Raw genomic sequence first — 15,560 nt, 5'->3', positions numbered from 1 at the left:
ACTCTGTGCACCCTCCCCACTGCGTCCCAGAAACCCTCCTTCTGTGGCCCCCACTCTTCTAATCATTCTCCAAGCACATGGCTTCCCTTCCCTTCCGTGATCCGGCCCTCTACAGACTTTGCCCACAGCATCTCATCTCTCTTCTTGCCCTGCTTCCCAAACTTACCTGCCACCCCCACTCCTGCTTCTCGCACGGTGCCTGACAAGACAGGGCCCCATTATCCACATGGCTACCCAGGGTCCTGGTCATCACCTCCTTCCATGCCACACGACGAGCTGCAAGCCCTGTCAGCTCTAACCCCACGATGTCCCGTGCATCCTCCGCATCTTTCTTCACAGTCCCACCTTGCCCTGGTCTAGGCCACCACTGAAGGCTTCCTGGGATACTTTCCCTCCCCTTCCCTCCATTCTCTGCACTAAAGCCAGGGGGCAAAACGGGACCCATAACCACCCTCCCTATGCACAACCAACACACAGTCACTCGCTGGCTTCCTGCTGTCCTGAGGAGAGCCTTGTAAGGCCCCAGCTCTGGTCCCCTCCCTGGCTTCGATGTCTCCACACTTGCTCTCGCTGCCTGAGAGCCCTTAATCTGCAAACTCTTACGCTCTCTGGCGCCCTGGCCTTTATGTGGGGCTAGCAAATCCTGTGATGAAGGAGCTGAGATGTACGATCCTGGAGGTTTTTCCCATCTCCCCGAAAATGAGCTCAGTCTCTGGATGGTGGCACCAGCTCTGTCTGCCGAGGGTCGTGGACATGTGGGTCTCTTGCAGTGAGAGAACAGGGAGGGGAGTGGTGGGGTGGGTGAGACCAACCAGTGACAAGCACAACAGTAACGACAGCAACCTAACATTTATTCAGCTCATACCATGGGCCAGACACTATCCCAAGGGCTTCCCATGGATTAATTCTTTTTTTTTCTTTCTCATATCCATGTTAATTTTTTTTGAAGTTTAACAAACCTAGAGAAAAATATGAAATCATAAGTGAAGAATAATGAAGATGCACGAAGGGGAACACACAAGCGAAACCAGCACCCAGATCAAAAGTGAGCATGCCCAGCACCTCAGGAGCCCCGCTCCTGTCCCCGTCTCTAGCCTTCCAGAAGGATACCCGATATCCCAGCTTCTAATACCATTCGTTCACACTGCCTGTGTTTGCAGAGCAAATTAATGAAATCACACAATCTACATTGTTTCGTGTCTGGCTTCTTATGCCTGGCGTTCTGTTTGCTAGATTTATCCATGATGTCGCATGTAGGTGTTGTCGGCTCTTTCTCACGGCTGAGCAGCGTTCCAGGGTACGTATGTATTCACGCTTTCCGCTTAGATGGGCATTCGGTTGTTCCTGATTCTTGGCGATTATGCACAGTGCTATTAACATTTTTGTCCACATCTTTTGGTTGGACACGTGCACTCATTTGGCACCACGGAGTCATAGAATAAGCATGTTAACTCCAGTGGATTCCACCAGTCTCCCACCAGCTGTAAAGGAGAGTTCTGCATTAAGTCTTCATCTGCACAACAGCCCGTGGCACGCGATGTGGTCGACAGCTGTCTCCACCTCGCTCGGCAAGCTCCCTGCTGTGTGATGCTGGGGCCAGCCTCCTCGACTTCCGGTCCCAGCCTCTGAGCTTCACCAATCAGAAGAACCTGCCTAGGAGTCTGTGTCTTCAAGGAAAGAGGCAGGGTCTGCAGCCCTGGGGTCCAGGGTTGGCAGTGTTGGTGATGTGTTCCGGAGGACTTTTTTTCCTTTGTGTCCTGGTCAGCTTGGTTTTGGGCTTTACACCTTTTTGAGCCTGTGAGAGCTTCCCCATAGCCCGTTAGGAAGCTTCTGGGTTGGTTCTATTGTTTGCAACCAAGAACCCCAACTGATTCAAGGGAGCTATTTAATTCCCATTTCACAGGTGAGGAAACAGAAGCACAGAGAGGTTAAGTATGTTGCCCAAGGTCACACAGCTGACCGGCTGGAGCCAGGACTCAAACCACGTTATTACTCCATTTAGGGCTTTCTGTACATATGTCTCATACACTGTTCCTTCAACTCGAAGCAGGCAGCTAAGTGACTCACTCAGGGTCACACGACGAATCACAGAGTCAGGCCCCGTGACTCCCACCCCACCGAGCTTCCTGCCCTGAAGCCTGGAGTGAGCTTCAGCCCACAGAGGGGAACGAGAACGTGCATTCGAGCAGCAAGCATCATTTACTGACTGACAGCTAACGGGGCCAGGCACTGCTGGGCCCAGCACAACAGCAGACGCACAGTGAGAAAAGTAGAGGCAACATTGCACATGCTATCATGTCAGGGGACGGGTGCCTTGAAGGACAGAGAAGCGCAAGGGAGAGGGAGTGACTGGAAGGGCAGGCAGGACAGGGAGGGCCTCTGAAGACATTTGATCAGAGGCTCTCCCGAAGTGAGGGAGACCAGAAGACCGGCCACAGGGAGGCGAGGGTGAAGGCCCGACGGCGGCAGTGAGCCCGGCCTGGTCATGGAACCATGAAGGCCAGTGTGGTTGGAGCAGAGAAGTCAGATGGGGTGGCAGGACAGGAGGACAGAAAGACAGGCAGGGGTCAGCCAGGCAGGGTCTTGTGTTTTGTTCCGAGGCTAGTGGGAAGCCTTTGGAAGGTTTTACACTTCGCAGGGCTGTGCTGCGGTCTGACGAAGGCTTCAGAAGGTTCAGTCTGGCTGCTGGGTGATCAAATGGGCCATGAGGAGGCAAAGGAGGGGCTAGGGCAACATTTGAGGGGCTGCGATGGTGTCTAGGCAGGGGATGAAGGTAGGGGGAAGTGGGGCTGACCAAGACAGTCTGTTGGGTCGTCAGACAGTAGCTGAGACTGGTGGGCAATGGGCTCCCAGGGAGGGGGCTTAACGCTGGGGGCTCTGAAGGGGAGAACATAGGGGCTGGCCGCCTGAGGCTTCAACCGGGGACAAGGCTGGGGACTGCAGGCTCAAAACACAGGCACCACCTCTGAGGACACATGGGAGCTAGAGGTCACTGGGAGGCCAGGGGAGCCCAGCCCAGCCTTGGGTCCGTGGCCATTCTGGGGCCACAGGAGCCCAGAGCAGCTCAGCAGAGCAGGGTTGGGGGCTGGGAGTGAGGCGGCTGATGGGAGTGAGGCGGCTGATGGGAGTTATGACCCCGAGCCCTGCAGCCCAGGTGGGCCTGACAGGGAGCCCCCCCCCTCACCAACTCCCCCGGGGCTGTCAACCTGAGCCAGGTGCTGCTCGAGGCCCAGCAGCATCACTGTAGCGCCTGCCTGTTTGCCATAGACTTTGCACCTTGGGATTTCCTTCCAACGTGTAACATCGTCATGCACTTGAAACAGCTGACAGGTTGGTTGGCACTTCCCAGGGCCCAGGAGGGCCTGGCTGCTGGAGAGGACTCAGAGGCTGGGAAATTCAGGAGGGGAACTTCAGCAGAAAACGCCCCGAAGCGCCCAGCCTAGCATCTGAGTGGGAGCGTCCTCCCAGGGGATGGGTGCCAGGGAAGCAGGTCTACCCGTACCTCCCAGGCACACAAAGGAAGTTCCAGGAAAGCTGGCTAAGCTCAAATCTTAGCTTGCCTCAGTTTCCCTAGCAAGGAAGGATTACTTCCCAGGCTGTACATGTCGCCATCTTTGGCTTGCAGCTACCTCATGCCAGGCTGCCAGAGCAAGGTCATGTGGCCTGAGGCCAGTTGGGGGCTACCTGGAGGCTTGGGGAGCAGTCAAAGGAAGGGCAACAGGGCCCAGTACTCGGAACCAAGAGGCTGGAGGAAAGCTTCATGCCCAGTCCGCCCAGGGCAAAAGTTGTGGTTTCTGGCCGTGGGGCATGCCCCGGGTTTGTGGCTGCCTCTTCACCTCCAGCTTCACTGCAGGCTTGCGAGGGTCCAGAGATGGGGTGTGGGAGGCCTCCTCCTGCGGCATTGCCCCATGTTGGAGGTGGCAGACTGACTCACCAAGCCACACAGGCAACACAGGGTCTTATCTTGGCTGCACCCAGGCTGATTAAGGAGTGGCTGCCTTCTGGGTTCTCTTCTGTTGCCTCCAGAGAGGCAAGGTCCTTCTTGGGGGCAGACCAACATGGACCACCAGGAACACACCCACTCCTGTCTGGTACCTCCACTCTGATTGGTCAGTGCCTGAGCCATGCTGGTGGGTAAATATTTTGAGGATCAGCTCAATCTGGAGGACCAGTGGACCCCGGTCTTCGAGAAATTGACCTGTTCTTCCTTTGTATCATTTCAGCTGTGCCTTTATGTCAGGAGTTTGCAAAGGGCACTCATTCTCAGCAATGCAGAAGACAACCTTCAACCTGCCCTCTTGGAGCTGTGGCCCAATCCTACGAGGCAGGGGAGGGCATCCCTGTCCCCCTCTCAGGTAGCTAGGCTGATGTCAGAGTTGAACAACAATGTAAGATTTGCTCTAGCGAAGGCCCAAAGATCCCAGTTCTCATGGGAAGCAGCCAGGCCTGCTTGGCCAGAGGCCTCATGCCAGCCTTGGCCAAACACAGACTCCTTCCACTGTGCCTGCGGCACCTCTCACCTTCCCTGCTGACCAGAAGGGAGGGAATTCCAGGCTGTGTCTCCCACACTTCACGTCCTACCAATCCGAGAAGTTTGCTCCTCATTGTAAGAAAAGCTTTGCTTTCCAGAGCCTCCGCCACTCTGCTACCGCTTTATCCAGTGGTGGCCTCTGGATATGAGCCTGGTCTCCCTGGTGGGGCCAGGGCAGCAGCCTGTCTTGGGAGGACCATCCTGGCTCCCCTCCTGCCTTCTGTAATCTTCCGTCCCAGCACGACCAAACCTCCTGACTTCCTGCATCTTCTGCCACTCCCCCTGCAAAACACCCCATGATGACAGCAGCCAGAGCTTAGGGGGCCCTCCATGGTCTACAGCCGTTCTCTCAGTTGACCCTCACAGGCCCCCGAGGCAGGAGTACCTGGTTCTTGCTTTTCTGGCTGAGGATGCTGACCTTTGGCAAGCTGTGTGTGTCCCAGAGCGGGGCTGTGACCCACGCTCCTACATGACCGCCTCGCCACTTGGCTAGAACCACCGTTCAAGTTCCCTAGTTGTGTTGCCTCACTTAGGGACTACTGCGAGCTTAGAGGCCGTGTCTTCTTAGCCCCTAGCCCCTTGACCTCTCCCACTGAAGGCCCCTCCCTTGTCGTGAAGTTGCTCCACTGTCTCCTCTCCCTTCCCCTGCCCACAGGCTGTGTCCTCACCCCTCCCACCATCTCTCAGCCACACTGCTTGCCCCCACAGCTTCAACTCGTTTCCTCTCCTGCCCACTCCCAGGCTCCCAGCTGGCTGGTGGACATCTGCCCCAGCTAGTCTCGGGCAACTCCAATCTAACGTGTCCACATCCAAACTCCTGGGTCTCTCTTCCTCCCAAAACACCTTCTCCTCTCTCAGGTAACACCCTCGCTGGTCCTCCCGTCACTTGGGTTCCTCGGTCATCAGCTTTGCCTTTCTCCTCTCCCTCAGTGTCCACAGGCCATCACCTGGCCCCTCCCTTCCTGCTGCTCCCAGGGCCATTGTCCTGGCTCTCCTCCCCAACGGACTGAGCACAGGGCCCCGGAGAGCACAAGCTACACGTTCTCCTAAGAAGGAACTGCTGTTTGCCTCAACCATCACTCACTCAACAGTTCCTGACTGAGCAGTATACACCAGGCCACGTCCACGCAGAACCAACCGAGGGACGAACCCTGCCCCCCCCCCCCCCGGGGAGGCATACATCCTAGCAAGGGAGACAGCAACTACAATCCAAACATACAGAACGCCAGAGTGCCATGGAAAAACAAGGTGCAGAGCAAGGACAGGGGTGCAGAAGCAGGGAGTGACTATGTGGGGTGGTCTGAAAGGCTCCTCCTCTGTCCAGAGGGTGGAATGGCTTCAACAGGCTGAGGCCAATCACCAAAGTCAAAAGGAACATAACTCTTTCAGAAAGAGAACACTCTCAGTTTTGGTAATAAAAATCCAGGGACTTTATTTCTTAATCCTTTAAACTGGAAAGACTTGTTGCTATCAGAGGTAGGGGGCTTCTCGGTTTGTGGGAACAGGGTGGGAATCTGCCTGAACAGCCTTCTGTTATCTTAAATTTGAACTACATGAATATATTTCCTTTTAAAAACACTAATTCACTGAACTAGGAAAGAATGTGCAGTCTTTTGGAAAAGATTAATCATTTCCATGGAACTATTTCCTTAAAGGGGACCTGTCTGTATACCTGCCGACCGCTGCCAGAACACAGCAGATGGGAGCCCTCCCGTGCTGCTCAGAGGGCAAAGTCTCGAGCAGGGGGACAGCCCCTTGGCAGCCTGTAAGCATGGGCCAGGTGGCACACGGGTGTGCGTGGGCACTCGACTAACCGTGCGCACAGTGAGACCGGCACCCCCAGGAGGCAGGGCAGAAGGCGTGGGAAGCTGGAGAGCAGGGCGCCCGCTGGGAACTGACAACTCCTCTGGGTCTGTCTCATACTTGAGGGGCTCTCCATCCTGGCTATCACGTTCACTCCAGTTTTTACTTTCAGGTACCACTGATGCATCCTATTTGGAAAGCCACAGACAGATGGCGACACCAAGGAAACCCCCTCTTAGAGACTGGTCCAGGGGTGCCTGGGTGGTTCAATCAGTTGAGGGTTTGACTCTTGGCTTCAGCTTGGGTTGTGATGTCGTGCCCTGTGTTGGGCTCCCTGCTGGGCGGGGAGTCTGCTTCTCTCTCCTGCTCTCTGTCCCTCCCCTAGCTTGTGCTCCCTCTCTCTATATACATCAATCTGGAAAAAAAAGATAAAAAAGGCTGGTCCAAAAGACAGGTTTAGCTAGCATGCTCCCCTGATTTTCCAGTGGAGCTGGGGCCAGAGAGCACTTCGCTAGGGTGGTTCCATGGAGGTGGGGGTGGAGGGGAAGGGGCTGGCTCTGTAAGGGGCAGAGGCCTGAATAACAGGGTCCTGAGAAGACTCAAGATATCCCAACTTAATCCTCAATGTCACAAGCACACAGCTGTGACCAGGCCAAGAGGAAAGGTAAGTAATTAGGTGCCCTGTATGGATGAACACCTGTGTCCCCCAGATTCCAATATTGAAGTCTAATCACCAATGTGACAGTATTTGGGGGGAGGCCTTTGGGAGGTCATTAGATTTGGATGAGGTCATGGGGGTGGAGCCCCATAATGGGACTGGCGTCCTTATAAGGGGATGAAGAACCCAGAGATCTCTCTCTTGGCCACGTGAGAACGTAGCAAGACGGCAGTCTACGAAACAGGAAGCAGGTGCTCGCTAGACATCAAATCTGCTGGCACCCTCATCTTGATCAGACTGCAGAACTGTGAGGAATGTTTGTTCAACCGCCCGGTCTAAGGTCTCGTTACAGCAGGTTGAACTAAGACAGGCTGTTTAGAGCATGGCCAGAAGAGCATGATGGGGGCTGCTGGTGGTGGGGAAATGGGTTCTTGTCCTTTAAATATTCCATATAACAGTCACCAATTCGAGTCACTACAAATTCAGACTGCCAGCCCCTCGGTGTGGGCACTCAGAGGTCCTCAGCAGAGACAAGATCAGGAAGCTGAGCCTGACACGTACCAGGCACTTAGAAACTGCATAACAGAAGAATTTCAGATTTTAATTAGGGACAGTGAGCACTGGAAACCCAGCATTGTCCCACTTCAGGAAACCCTTGGTGTAAACCGTCCAGGGCCAGCGGCTCCCAAATTTAGGCCCAGTCCCTATTTTCGTAACTCACGTCTCTCAAGCAGCAGAATCTGTATTCTTCTTCAAAAAAGGCATACAATTCCCTTTTAATTAAAAAAAAAAAAAAAGTTTATGGTTTTGCTGGTAGCAGGCAAGAGATCCAGCTGGATTTGCAGGCAACCTCAAGTAGTTAATGAATAATTATTGTGGTTTGTCCACATGGACGGAGTTTTCCAAACGAAACAGCAGGCTGAAGTTTTCAGCCACTTTTTGAGGCAGTTTGAGGGATGTGATTGGGATGCTGACTGGCTGGGAGTGTATGGGACCAGTCAGTGGTTTGCGGGAACAGAGCAGAAACCAATGGTCTCCGGCAACTAAGAACACTGGAAGGTTGCTCTGGGAAATGCAGGACATCCAGCTGTCCTGAGTAATACATGAAACCACAAAACAAAGAAACTCAAGAAAAACGACTAGGTTCTAGCTTTGTGACTCTCAATAACAACACTTAACACTCTGGGCTGCTGTTCCCTCATCAGTCCAACAGAGCACGTGGGGGGCCTCCAGCTCTTGCCATCTACGACATTATCACTGGCCCCGTGAGCAAACCAGGCTCAGGTTTATTAGGGTTTATGAGAAGCTACTAACCTCTCTGGGACTGGGTTTCCTCATCTATAACAAGGAGGATAAAATCAGAAGAAGCCACTGAGCAGTGAAAGAAAATGGACTTTGGACTTAGGCAAGCAGAGTCTCAATTCTTAGCCCTGTGTGACCAAAAGCAGGTTACTTGACCTGAGTCTTACTTTCTTCACCTGCAAAACGGAGACAATAATGTCTGTCATAAGAGCTGTGGAAGGATCTTGCTCACACCACCTTACAGTACGTACAAAATAAACGTCAGTCTTCTTCCTCCTTTCTTATTCCACATTCAGCAAATGTGAGAGAGGGATGTGAGTGGCTGAAATGTCTGTAAAAAAAAATTAACGCCTTCAAAGAATGCTATCAGCGGTGACATCAGAGTGGCCTCCAATCTCCCTCTTCCGACAGAAGAGGGCCTACCTTCTGATCACCACACCCATCTCTGAGGCTATCAGCGAGGGCCTGAAAGAGTGAGGACAGGAGACTGCAGCGAACAGTGGGCACCAAGCACAGAAGCACGGTGGTCCTGTGGGCGCCATCTCAGACGGGCTCTGCAGCAGCAGCAGCAGCAGGAGACTCGGGCGAACAGTCTGGGCCCCTGGCCAGCAGGCCCGAGAAACCCCCAGGCTGGGAGACTTTGCTGTGATGACGCAGTGAGCTCCTTAAGGTCCCAAGACCTGGCCCCTGAGGCAGTACAGGAAGAGGCACTACTCTAAGGTGCAGTCTGAGCTCTAAGTTAACCACAAAAAGAAAGATTCTCATCACACGTAAAAATCTACAGCTTTCCAAAGACAGCTGTGGGAGGATGTCACCTGGGGGAGGAAGAACGCGGGCCTATCAGCAGAGCTCAGGGAGGGACTCCTCCCACCCCAGGGAGAAGACGCTGCGCTGCCACTGGTCTTGGCCAGCACACTTCCGGTGTCCCCAACCTTCCCAGTGCCAGTTCTAGAACGAGTGATCCCAGCTCAGGCTCTCCTGTTCCACAAGTGGGTGCAGACGGCAGTGGCTTTCCTGTATGGAGAAAACTCATCATTCATAACACAGCAACTGACCCGTCTGCTCCTCGTGAGAAGAATGTATTTACACCTGGGAAGAGCCATAACTCTGAGATATTCCACATGTTGTCGGCGTTGCCTTCCACAGACACGGGGCCTCTGCCCTTTGCTGAGGGACCTTGTGGCTGTGCTGGAGAAATGGCTGTGGGGAAGGGGGTGCTCTCCCTACCAGCATGCACCAGGTTCATGATCTGGATCGTGTCCTGTGAGAACAGAGCTAGGACTGTGGCAGTGAGGGAAACGTACTCCATAGGCGGTGGGAACCAGAAAACTTGCCTGTACAAAAGGACTCTGGGCATGACAAGCCTAGTTGAGCCAGGGGGCAAGTCTGGTTCTCATCAAACCCTGTCCCTGTTTGCCACTCACCACATACCCTACTCTGAAGGGTCAGCCCTGTTCTAGCTATGGCACCTTGTCAGCAAGAGTGAATACTATGGGACCTCAGAAGCCTCGCGGTGCTAAGGATGAAGACTAGTCAGAGAATGTCCTAGTGGTGGGTTCTAGGAAGCAGGTGGGCCCCCAGACAGTGCCCGGTCCCTGGGAGTGGCTACATGCGGGAGGTAAAGGTACGAGTGGCTCGGGCACGTGGATCCCCACAGAGGAAGCCGGGGGGCCCCCCCACATCTGCAATGGCCACATGTATCAGAGGCCGGCAGGCGGCACATGTGAACCTGGGACGCCCCCCCACCTCCGACTCCACGGCAGCAGAGGGCAGGGCCCGGGGCCCGACCCTTCTAAGGCTCAGAGTGGGCTCTGTGGCAGCACTGGCTTGGCTTGCTTCAAGGACTGCAGTTCAGTAGCTGTGGCCCCTCAGACGAACTGGGACAGGTTGGGGACTTTGATGTTGAGATCACCAATGTTGATGTTCCGAGGAATCTCCGGCAGATTGATGTTTTTCACAGCAGACACGGCCCGGGCAGGAGCTGCCGAAAGGCCACCCTGAGGAGAAACGGGAAGGGGCATGAGACACATGCTCAGTGTCATCTGCCTAATGCTTAGAAACACAAGTGACGGAGACCTGGAAAGTGTCCCCACTGAGCACACACGACGCACGTTTTGGTTTTTCCTCCTTATTCCTCAAAGGTGGCCAACATATGACGATCTTGAGGTTGACGGGAGCCGTGGGGGAGGGACCTGCACTCTGTGCTCCCAAAGGGGCTGTGGCTTATGCAGTGTTGGGCCCCAGTACCTAAAGGTGCCCGGCACACCGCAGGTGCTTAATAAATGCTTGCTACAATAACCTGAGATGTTTCAACCAAGTCATAGTATTGGGGGCACTTTTCAGGCTCCAAGACAAAACCCTTTCCTAAAGAGACTGACTCTTAAGAGACAAGTACAATCACAGGGAAATTCTTACAAGGAAAAGGAAAGTCAAAGCTTAGGGCAACTGCTTGCCAACTAACACCAGGAGATGGGAAAGAGCTGGCTTTGGAAATGTCATGTGGCAGCAAGATGGGAGGAAGGACATGGGTCTGACGTACCCACAGTGACGGAAGGGCTGGTAACAAACACAGAGGAAGGCGTCCACAGGCGGCGCTCCCCTGTGGCTCACCCGCAGTGCGCAGAGAAGGGGAGAAGCCGACAAGACTCTCAGAACCATTTGCTCCTTACTGACTCCTTTCAGGAGACCAACTCAGTTCCACTCTCGCCCAGCACGTCTCCATTCGTCCGCTTTCCAACCCCCTTGCCTCTGACTCACTTACTATTCCTGGAAACTTCCCAGCCTGCCTCCCTAAAAAACTGTCGTGCCACTCTAGCTGCAGTCCAGAAAAGCTTCTTCAGCAGGACCGCCAGTCCTCATAGACAGAGGAATTCCTGGTTTTGCAAGATCAAGTTGTTACAAGAAGCAACGAAGCTCTTTAAGACGCTCAGCTCATTAAAGAGGTAACTTATTCTGCTATTTCTGCCACATGTGAAGGCTGATGGAGGCAATGGAGAGACCTCGGAGGGGTAGGGCAGATTTTACTGAGGGTCCTTTTTTTTTTTTTAAGTAATCTCTATGCCCAACGTGGGGCTTGAAATCACAACCCCAAGATCAAGAGTTGCACGCCCCACCGACTGAGCCAGCCAGGTGCCCCTACTGTGAGCACTATGTGGGGATGGGCTGGGGTTTGTTATTTGCAAACCCAGCCCAAACTCTACTGCAGCTGAGCAGAAGGCTAACTGGAAATAAGGCAGCTGACAACTCTGAGGTTCTGAAAGACACCATGAGAAATGGCCGCTGGGAGATGGGACCGCCGTAGTACCAGGACACCACGCTGGGACCAGAGAAGGGCATTCTGGCTCCCTCCAGGGAACGTGCAGCTTTGAAAAGAGGAATGACAACCCACAAACATGGGCCATAATCCTCCAAGCCCGGAGCTGTCTGTCTTCCTGTGCCATCTGACTTTCCCGTTCATACTCTTAGCCTTAATTTTTACATGTTTAATTTTCAGCGCTGGCCTTCAATCAATTGGTTTTGGTGGACTCAAGGAAGAAAGAGGAGCATAAACATCCTGAAGGTTCCACAGCAACATAAACCAACACATGTATCCATTTTCCTTCTGCCCCAGTCTCTTGGAACCTGCTGGTGCAAAGTACAGATGTGCACTCACCTCAGATTTCTCCAGCCTGTTTTGGGCTTCAATTTGAGCCACGATTTCATTCATGTTGGTTTCCAACACCATCCCACCCATCACCACCTCCTGAAGGATGTAGTGCACCTAAAAGGGAAGCAAAAGAAAGAAGGGTTAGAACACCCTGCGGTAGCTGGGGTGTGGCCTGGACGGAGACCTCACGGCCTTTTTGGCACCAGCCCGGCAGTCGGACCTGACACCAGCTCCTGATTCCCAGCAGATGCCTGAGCCCCTGTGTCACCCACCTCTCAAGTGAGCCCACACGGATGGCCCCCACGTCCTGGCATTCCCTAACACGAATGTCTTCCATGAGCAGTGATACCTGCCGAACTGCCTGGCCACACTCAAGGCAGGGAGGTGGTGGCTGAGGGCACAGACTCTGAAGTCAGACAGACCTTGTTTAAATTTCAGCTCTGCTCTCTGTTAGCAGGGTGATCTTGGGCAAATTATCCTTTCAGTTCTCCAGAATTGTGGTGAGGACTGAATGTCCTGTATCAAACACCTGGCTTGGGGTTGGTCCCACAACAGGTTCTAAATGAATTAGGATGGCTTTCATTACTAGTATCATCATCATCATTGTCATCATCATCACTGATGCATTCCGTCAGTCCAGCTGTGCCAGAACAATCCCTGCCCAGAGGGATGTCTCCAGGCTTCCTAAGATTAAGACCCAGTCTGGGCTCCGCTGGAGGCACAATGGGCCCGTTCCTTTGTATTTGTCCTCATCCCTTTCTTAGAGCTCAAATAAGAACCCAGGCTCAGCATGAATACTCGCCTGGGGACCAGGCTCACACCTGGGCTCGGGCTCCACCTAGCCAGTACTCCCAACAAAGGTGAATCTCGGTGTGCTTGACTGCTGTGCCAGTGGAGCCGTGGTGCTGACTCAACCACTGTGCCCCACGGTAGCGGGAAGGCTGCCATGGAAACCCCCAGAGGGTCAGGTAAGAGGTGCCCGCTGGGGTCCATAATGGGGGGGTGGGGCTTCCTCTTTCAAATCAAATCATATCAACATGGCCTTCAAGGTGCTTTCAGTCATGCTGGAAAGATCACAGATTATCACCTTACATTGTTGGGTTTTTTTTGTCTTTTTGGTTTTTTTAAAAGATTTTATTTATTTGATGGAGAGAGAGACAGCCAGTGAGAGAGAACACAGGCAGGGGGAGTAGGAGAGGAAGAAGCAGGGTCCCAGCAGGAGAGCCTGATGTGGGGCTCGATCCCAGGACTCTGGGATCACGCCCTGAGCCGAAGGCAGATGCTTAACGACTGAGCCACCCAGGCGCCCCTATCACCTTACATTGTTAATTAAGCGCCAAATTAGCAGTCTGAGAAGGAAGAGGGCAGTGGTTAGAGACCAGAGAGGTTCACTAAGATGGTGGGAGGACTGCGCTGGGCTCTGACATCGGAGAAGGATGTCAGGTGAAAGGCAGTGGAGGAAGCAATTCAACTGCTGTTGGGTATGAGGCGCACCTGGATCTGGCTGGAATGGCAGATTTATCAGGAGGCTAGAGACAATGCTGACAAGGCAGTTTGGGCCTAAAGTCTGGGCACAACTGCTATTTGGGGCTGGACAATTTTCTGTTGTGGGGGGACCGTCCTGTGCATTGTAGCATGTTTGGCAGCACTCCCGGGCTCTGCTCGCTACATTCCAGTAGCACCTCTCCAGCTGTGACAACCAAAATGCTTCCAGACATGGTCAAATGTCTCCTGGCAAAATCGTCCCCAGTTGAGACACACTGGTCTTGTGTCTAGACTGGACCGTGGAAGATCCGAGGGTCAACTGACTCTGTAGGCAACAAAGAGGCAAGACTAAAGCTGTGTCTGTGTGCTTGTGCATGTGTATTTTTGACACAACGTTCTCTGGCACATCAGTTCTCAGTATTTTGCCCACAGTTTACAAGTAGAGGGAATGCAGTAACAGATGTAACTAGAGTTATTTCTTCTGGTCTCAGAGAGGAAGTGTAATAAAAGCATATATTTTGGGGCACCTGCGTGGCTCAACTGCTTAACCATCTAATTCTCGACTTCAGCTCAGGTCATGATCTCAGGGTGGTGAGATCCAGCCCCGTCAGGCTCCACGCTCAGCAGGGAGTCTGCTTGAGATTCTCTCTCTCTCTCTCTCCCTCCCCACTGCATGCTCTCTCTCTAAATACATACATAAATAAATAAATAAATAAAATTTTTAAAAAGCCTATGTTTAAACACAAAGTATATATGCCTACACTGAGCTTTACAAATCACTTTTCTATCTACATAGACACACTCATGCAGCATTCTTAAATTTTATACAATAGGAGTTATTTTATTACTTAAATACAAATGGAGATCTAATGGCAAAATGCTCATACTCAGATAATTAACAAAATGTTGAGCAAGATCTTAAATTACTCATCGGGGAGCTACACCGTTTATGCTTCCCTATCAAGAAATCAGCCTCTGAACCCAGTATGGTGGTTCCTCAAAACATCAAAAAAAAAAAAAAAAAAAAGAATAGCCATATAATCAAACAATTCCACCACTGGGCATATACTCAGAAGAATTAAAACCAAGGACTCCGAAAGATACTTGTACACCTATCTTCATAGCAGCATTATCCACAGAATAACCAAAAGGCAGGAGCAACCCAAGTGCCTGATGGATAAAAGCATAAATGTGACGTATGCGTACAAGGAATATTATTCGGTCATAAAAAGGAAGAAAACTCAGACACCTGGTATCGGAACCCTGAAGACATTAAGCTAAGTGAAATAAGCCAGAGACAGAAGGACAGATACCGCGTGACTTCCTTATGTGAAGTACCTAGTAGCCAAAACCAGAGGCAGAGAGTAGAATGGTGGTTGTTAGGGCTGAGGGGAGGTGGGGATGGGGACTTGTTTAATGGAAACAGAGTTTCAGTTGTGCAAGATGAAGAATTCTGGAGAAGGGCTGCACAACCACGTGAATGGGCTTAACACTAATCAACCGTACACTTCAGAATGAAGACGGTAAACTTGCGTTCCATGAAATTTACCAGTACTCCTAGTATTTTATTCCTTTTGTTTAATGAGCCCCTTCTTCATGGGGGAAGTAGTACTATGATGAGCACTTCATACGTAACTTATTTTAATTTTCCAATACCGATGGTAGGTAATATAACCCCAGGGAGGTAATATAAACTTCACTTTGTATATGAGGAAAGTGAAATATGGAAAAGTCAATCAACTCTTCTGATGTCACATGTATCGGTAGCAGAACAGAGCACCGAGTGTAGGTCTGTCCGACTCCAGAGCTCATGTTCTACACCCTTCCCACCGTGACACCTCAAAATCCCAAACTGTGTCTTCCACCCTGTTCACCCCATACCCCTAGTCCATATGGAATCATTTTAAGACTTGCCTTTGGTGTGTCAGAGATCTCGTATGAATTCTTCCATGCTCTATCCCCAAGGCCTAGAACACTGGCCAGTGAGGAGGAGGCATGCTGACTAAATGAAAAGGCTTTTCTTAAGTCTGAGTAGCATTCCTGGGGCTTTAGGTGCTTAGAAGGTGGATGGCAGTGTGGTGGTGGAGGCTGGATGGATGGGAACCAGCCACTGGTTAATAGAAAAATGTCAGTTA

The 15,560-nt window shown here is 52.2% G+C and overlaps 1 protein-coding gene across 4 annotated transcripts in view; it reads right to left on the bottom strand.

Annotated features, from left to right (window-relative positions):
- Positions 1-9,357: 9,357 nt before the first annotated feature.
- Positions 9,358-15,560, bottom strand: part of AP3S2 (adaptor related protein complex 3 subunit sigma 2) — a 47,266-nt gene continuing 41,063 nt past the window's right edge. For all 4 annotated transcript variants that reach the window (XM_087856639.1, XM_045812975.2, XM_087856641.1 and 1 more), the window contains 2 exons: positions 11,947-12,054; positions 9,358-10,291 (listed from right to left, as the gene is read on the bottom strand). In XM_087856639.1, coding sequence (XP_087712765.1) covers positions 10,163-10,291; positions 11,947-12,054 — 237 coding nt within the window. In that variant the 3' untranslated portion in view covers positions 9,358-10,162. The remainder of the gene's footprint in view (positions 10,292-11,946; positions 12,055-15,560) is intronic.

Source organism: Ursus americanus, chromosome 28 (genome assembly GCF_024610735.1).
Source record: "Ursus americanus isolate L20-20 chromosome 28, mUrsAme1.1.p, whole genome shotgun sequence".
NCBI classification, from domain to species: Eukaryota; Metazoa; Chordata; class Mammalia; order Carnivora; family Ursidae; genus Ursus; species Ursus americanus.
The sequence above is the reverse complement of the archived record's forward strand: the minus strand, read 5'-3'. Positions and strand labels throughout refer to the sequence as shown.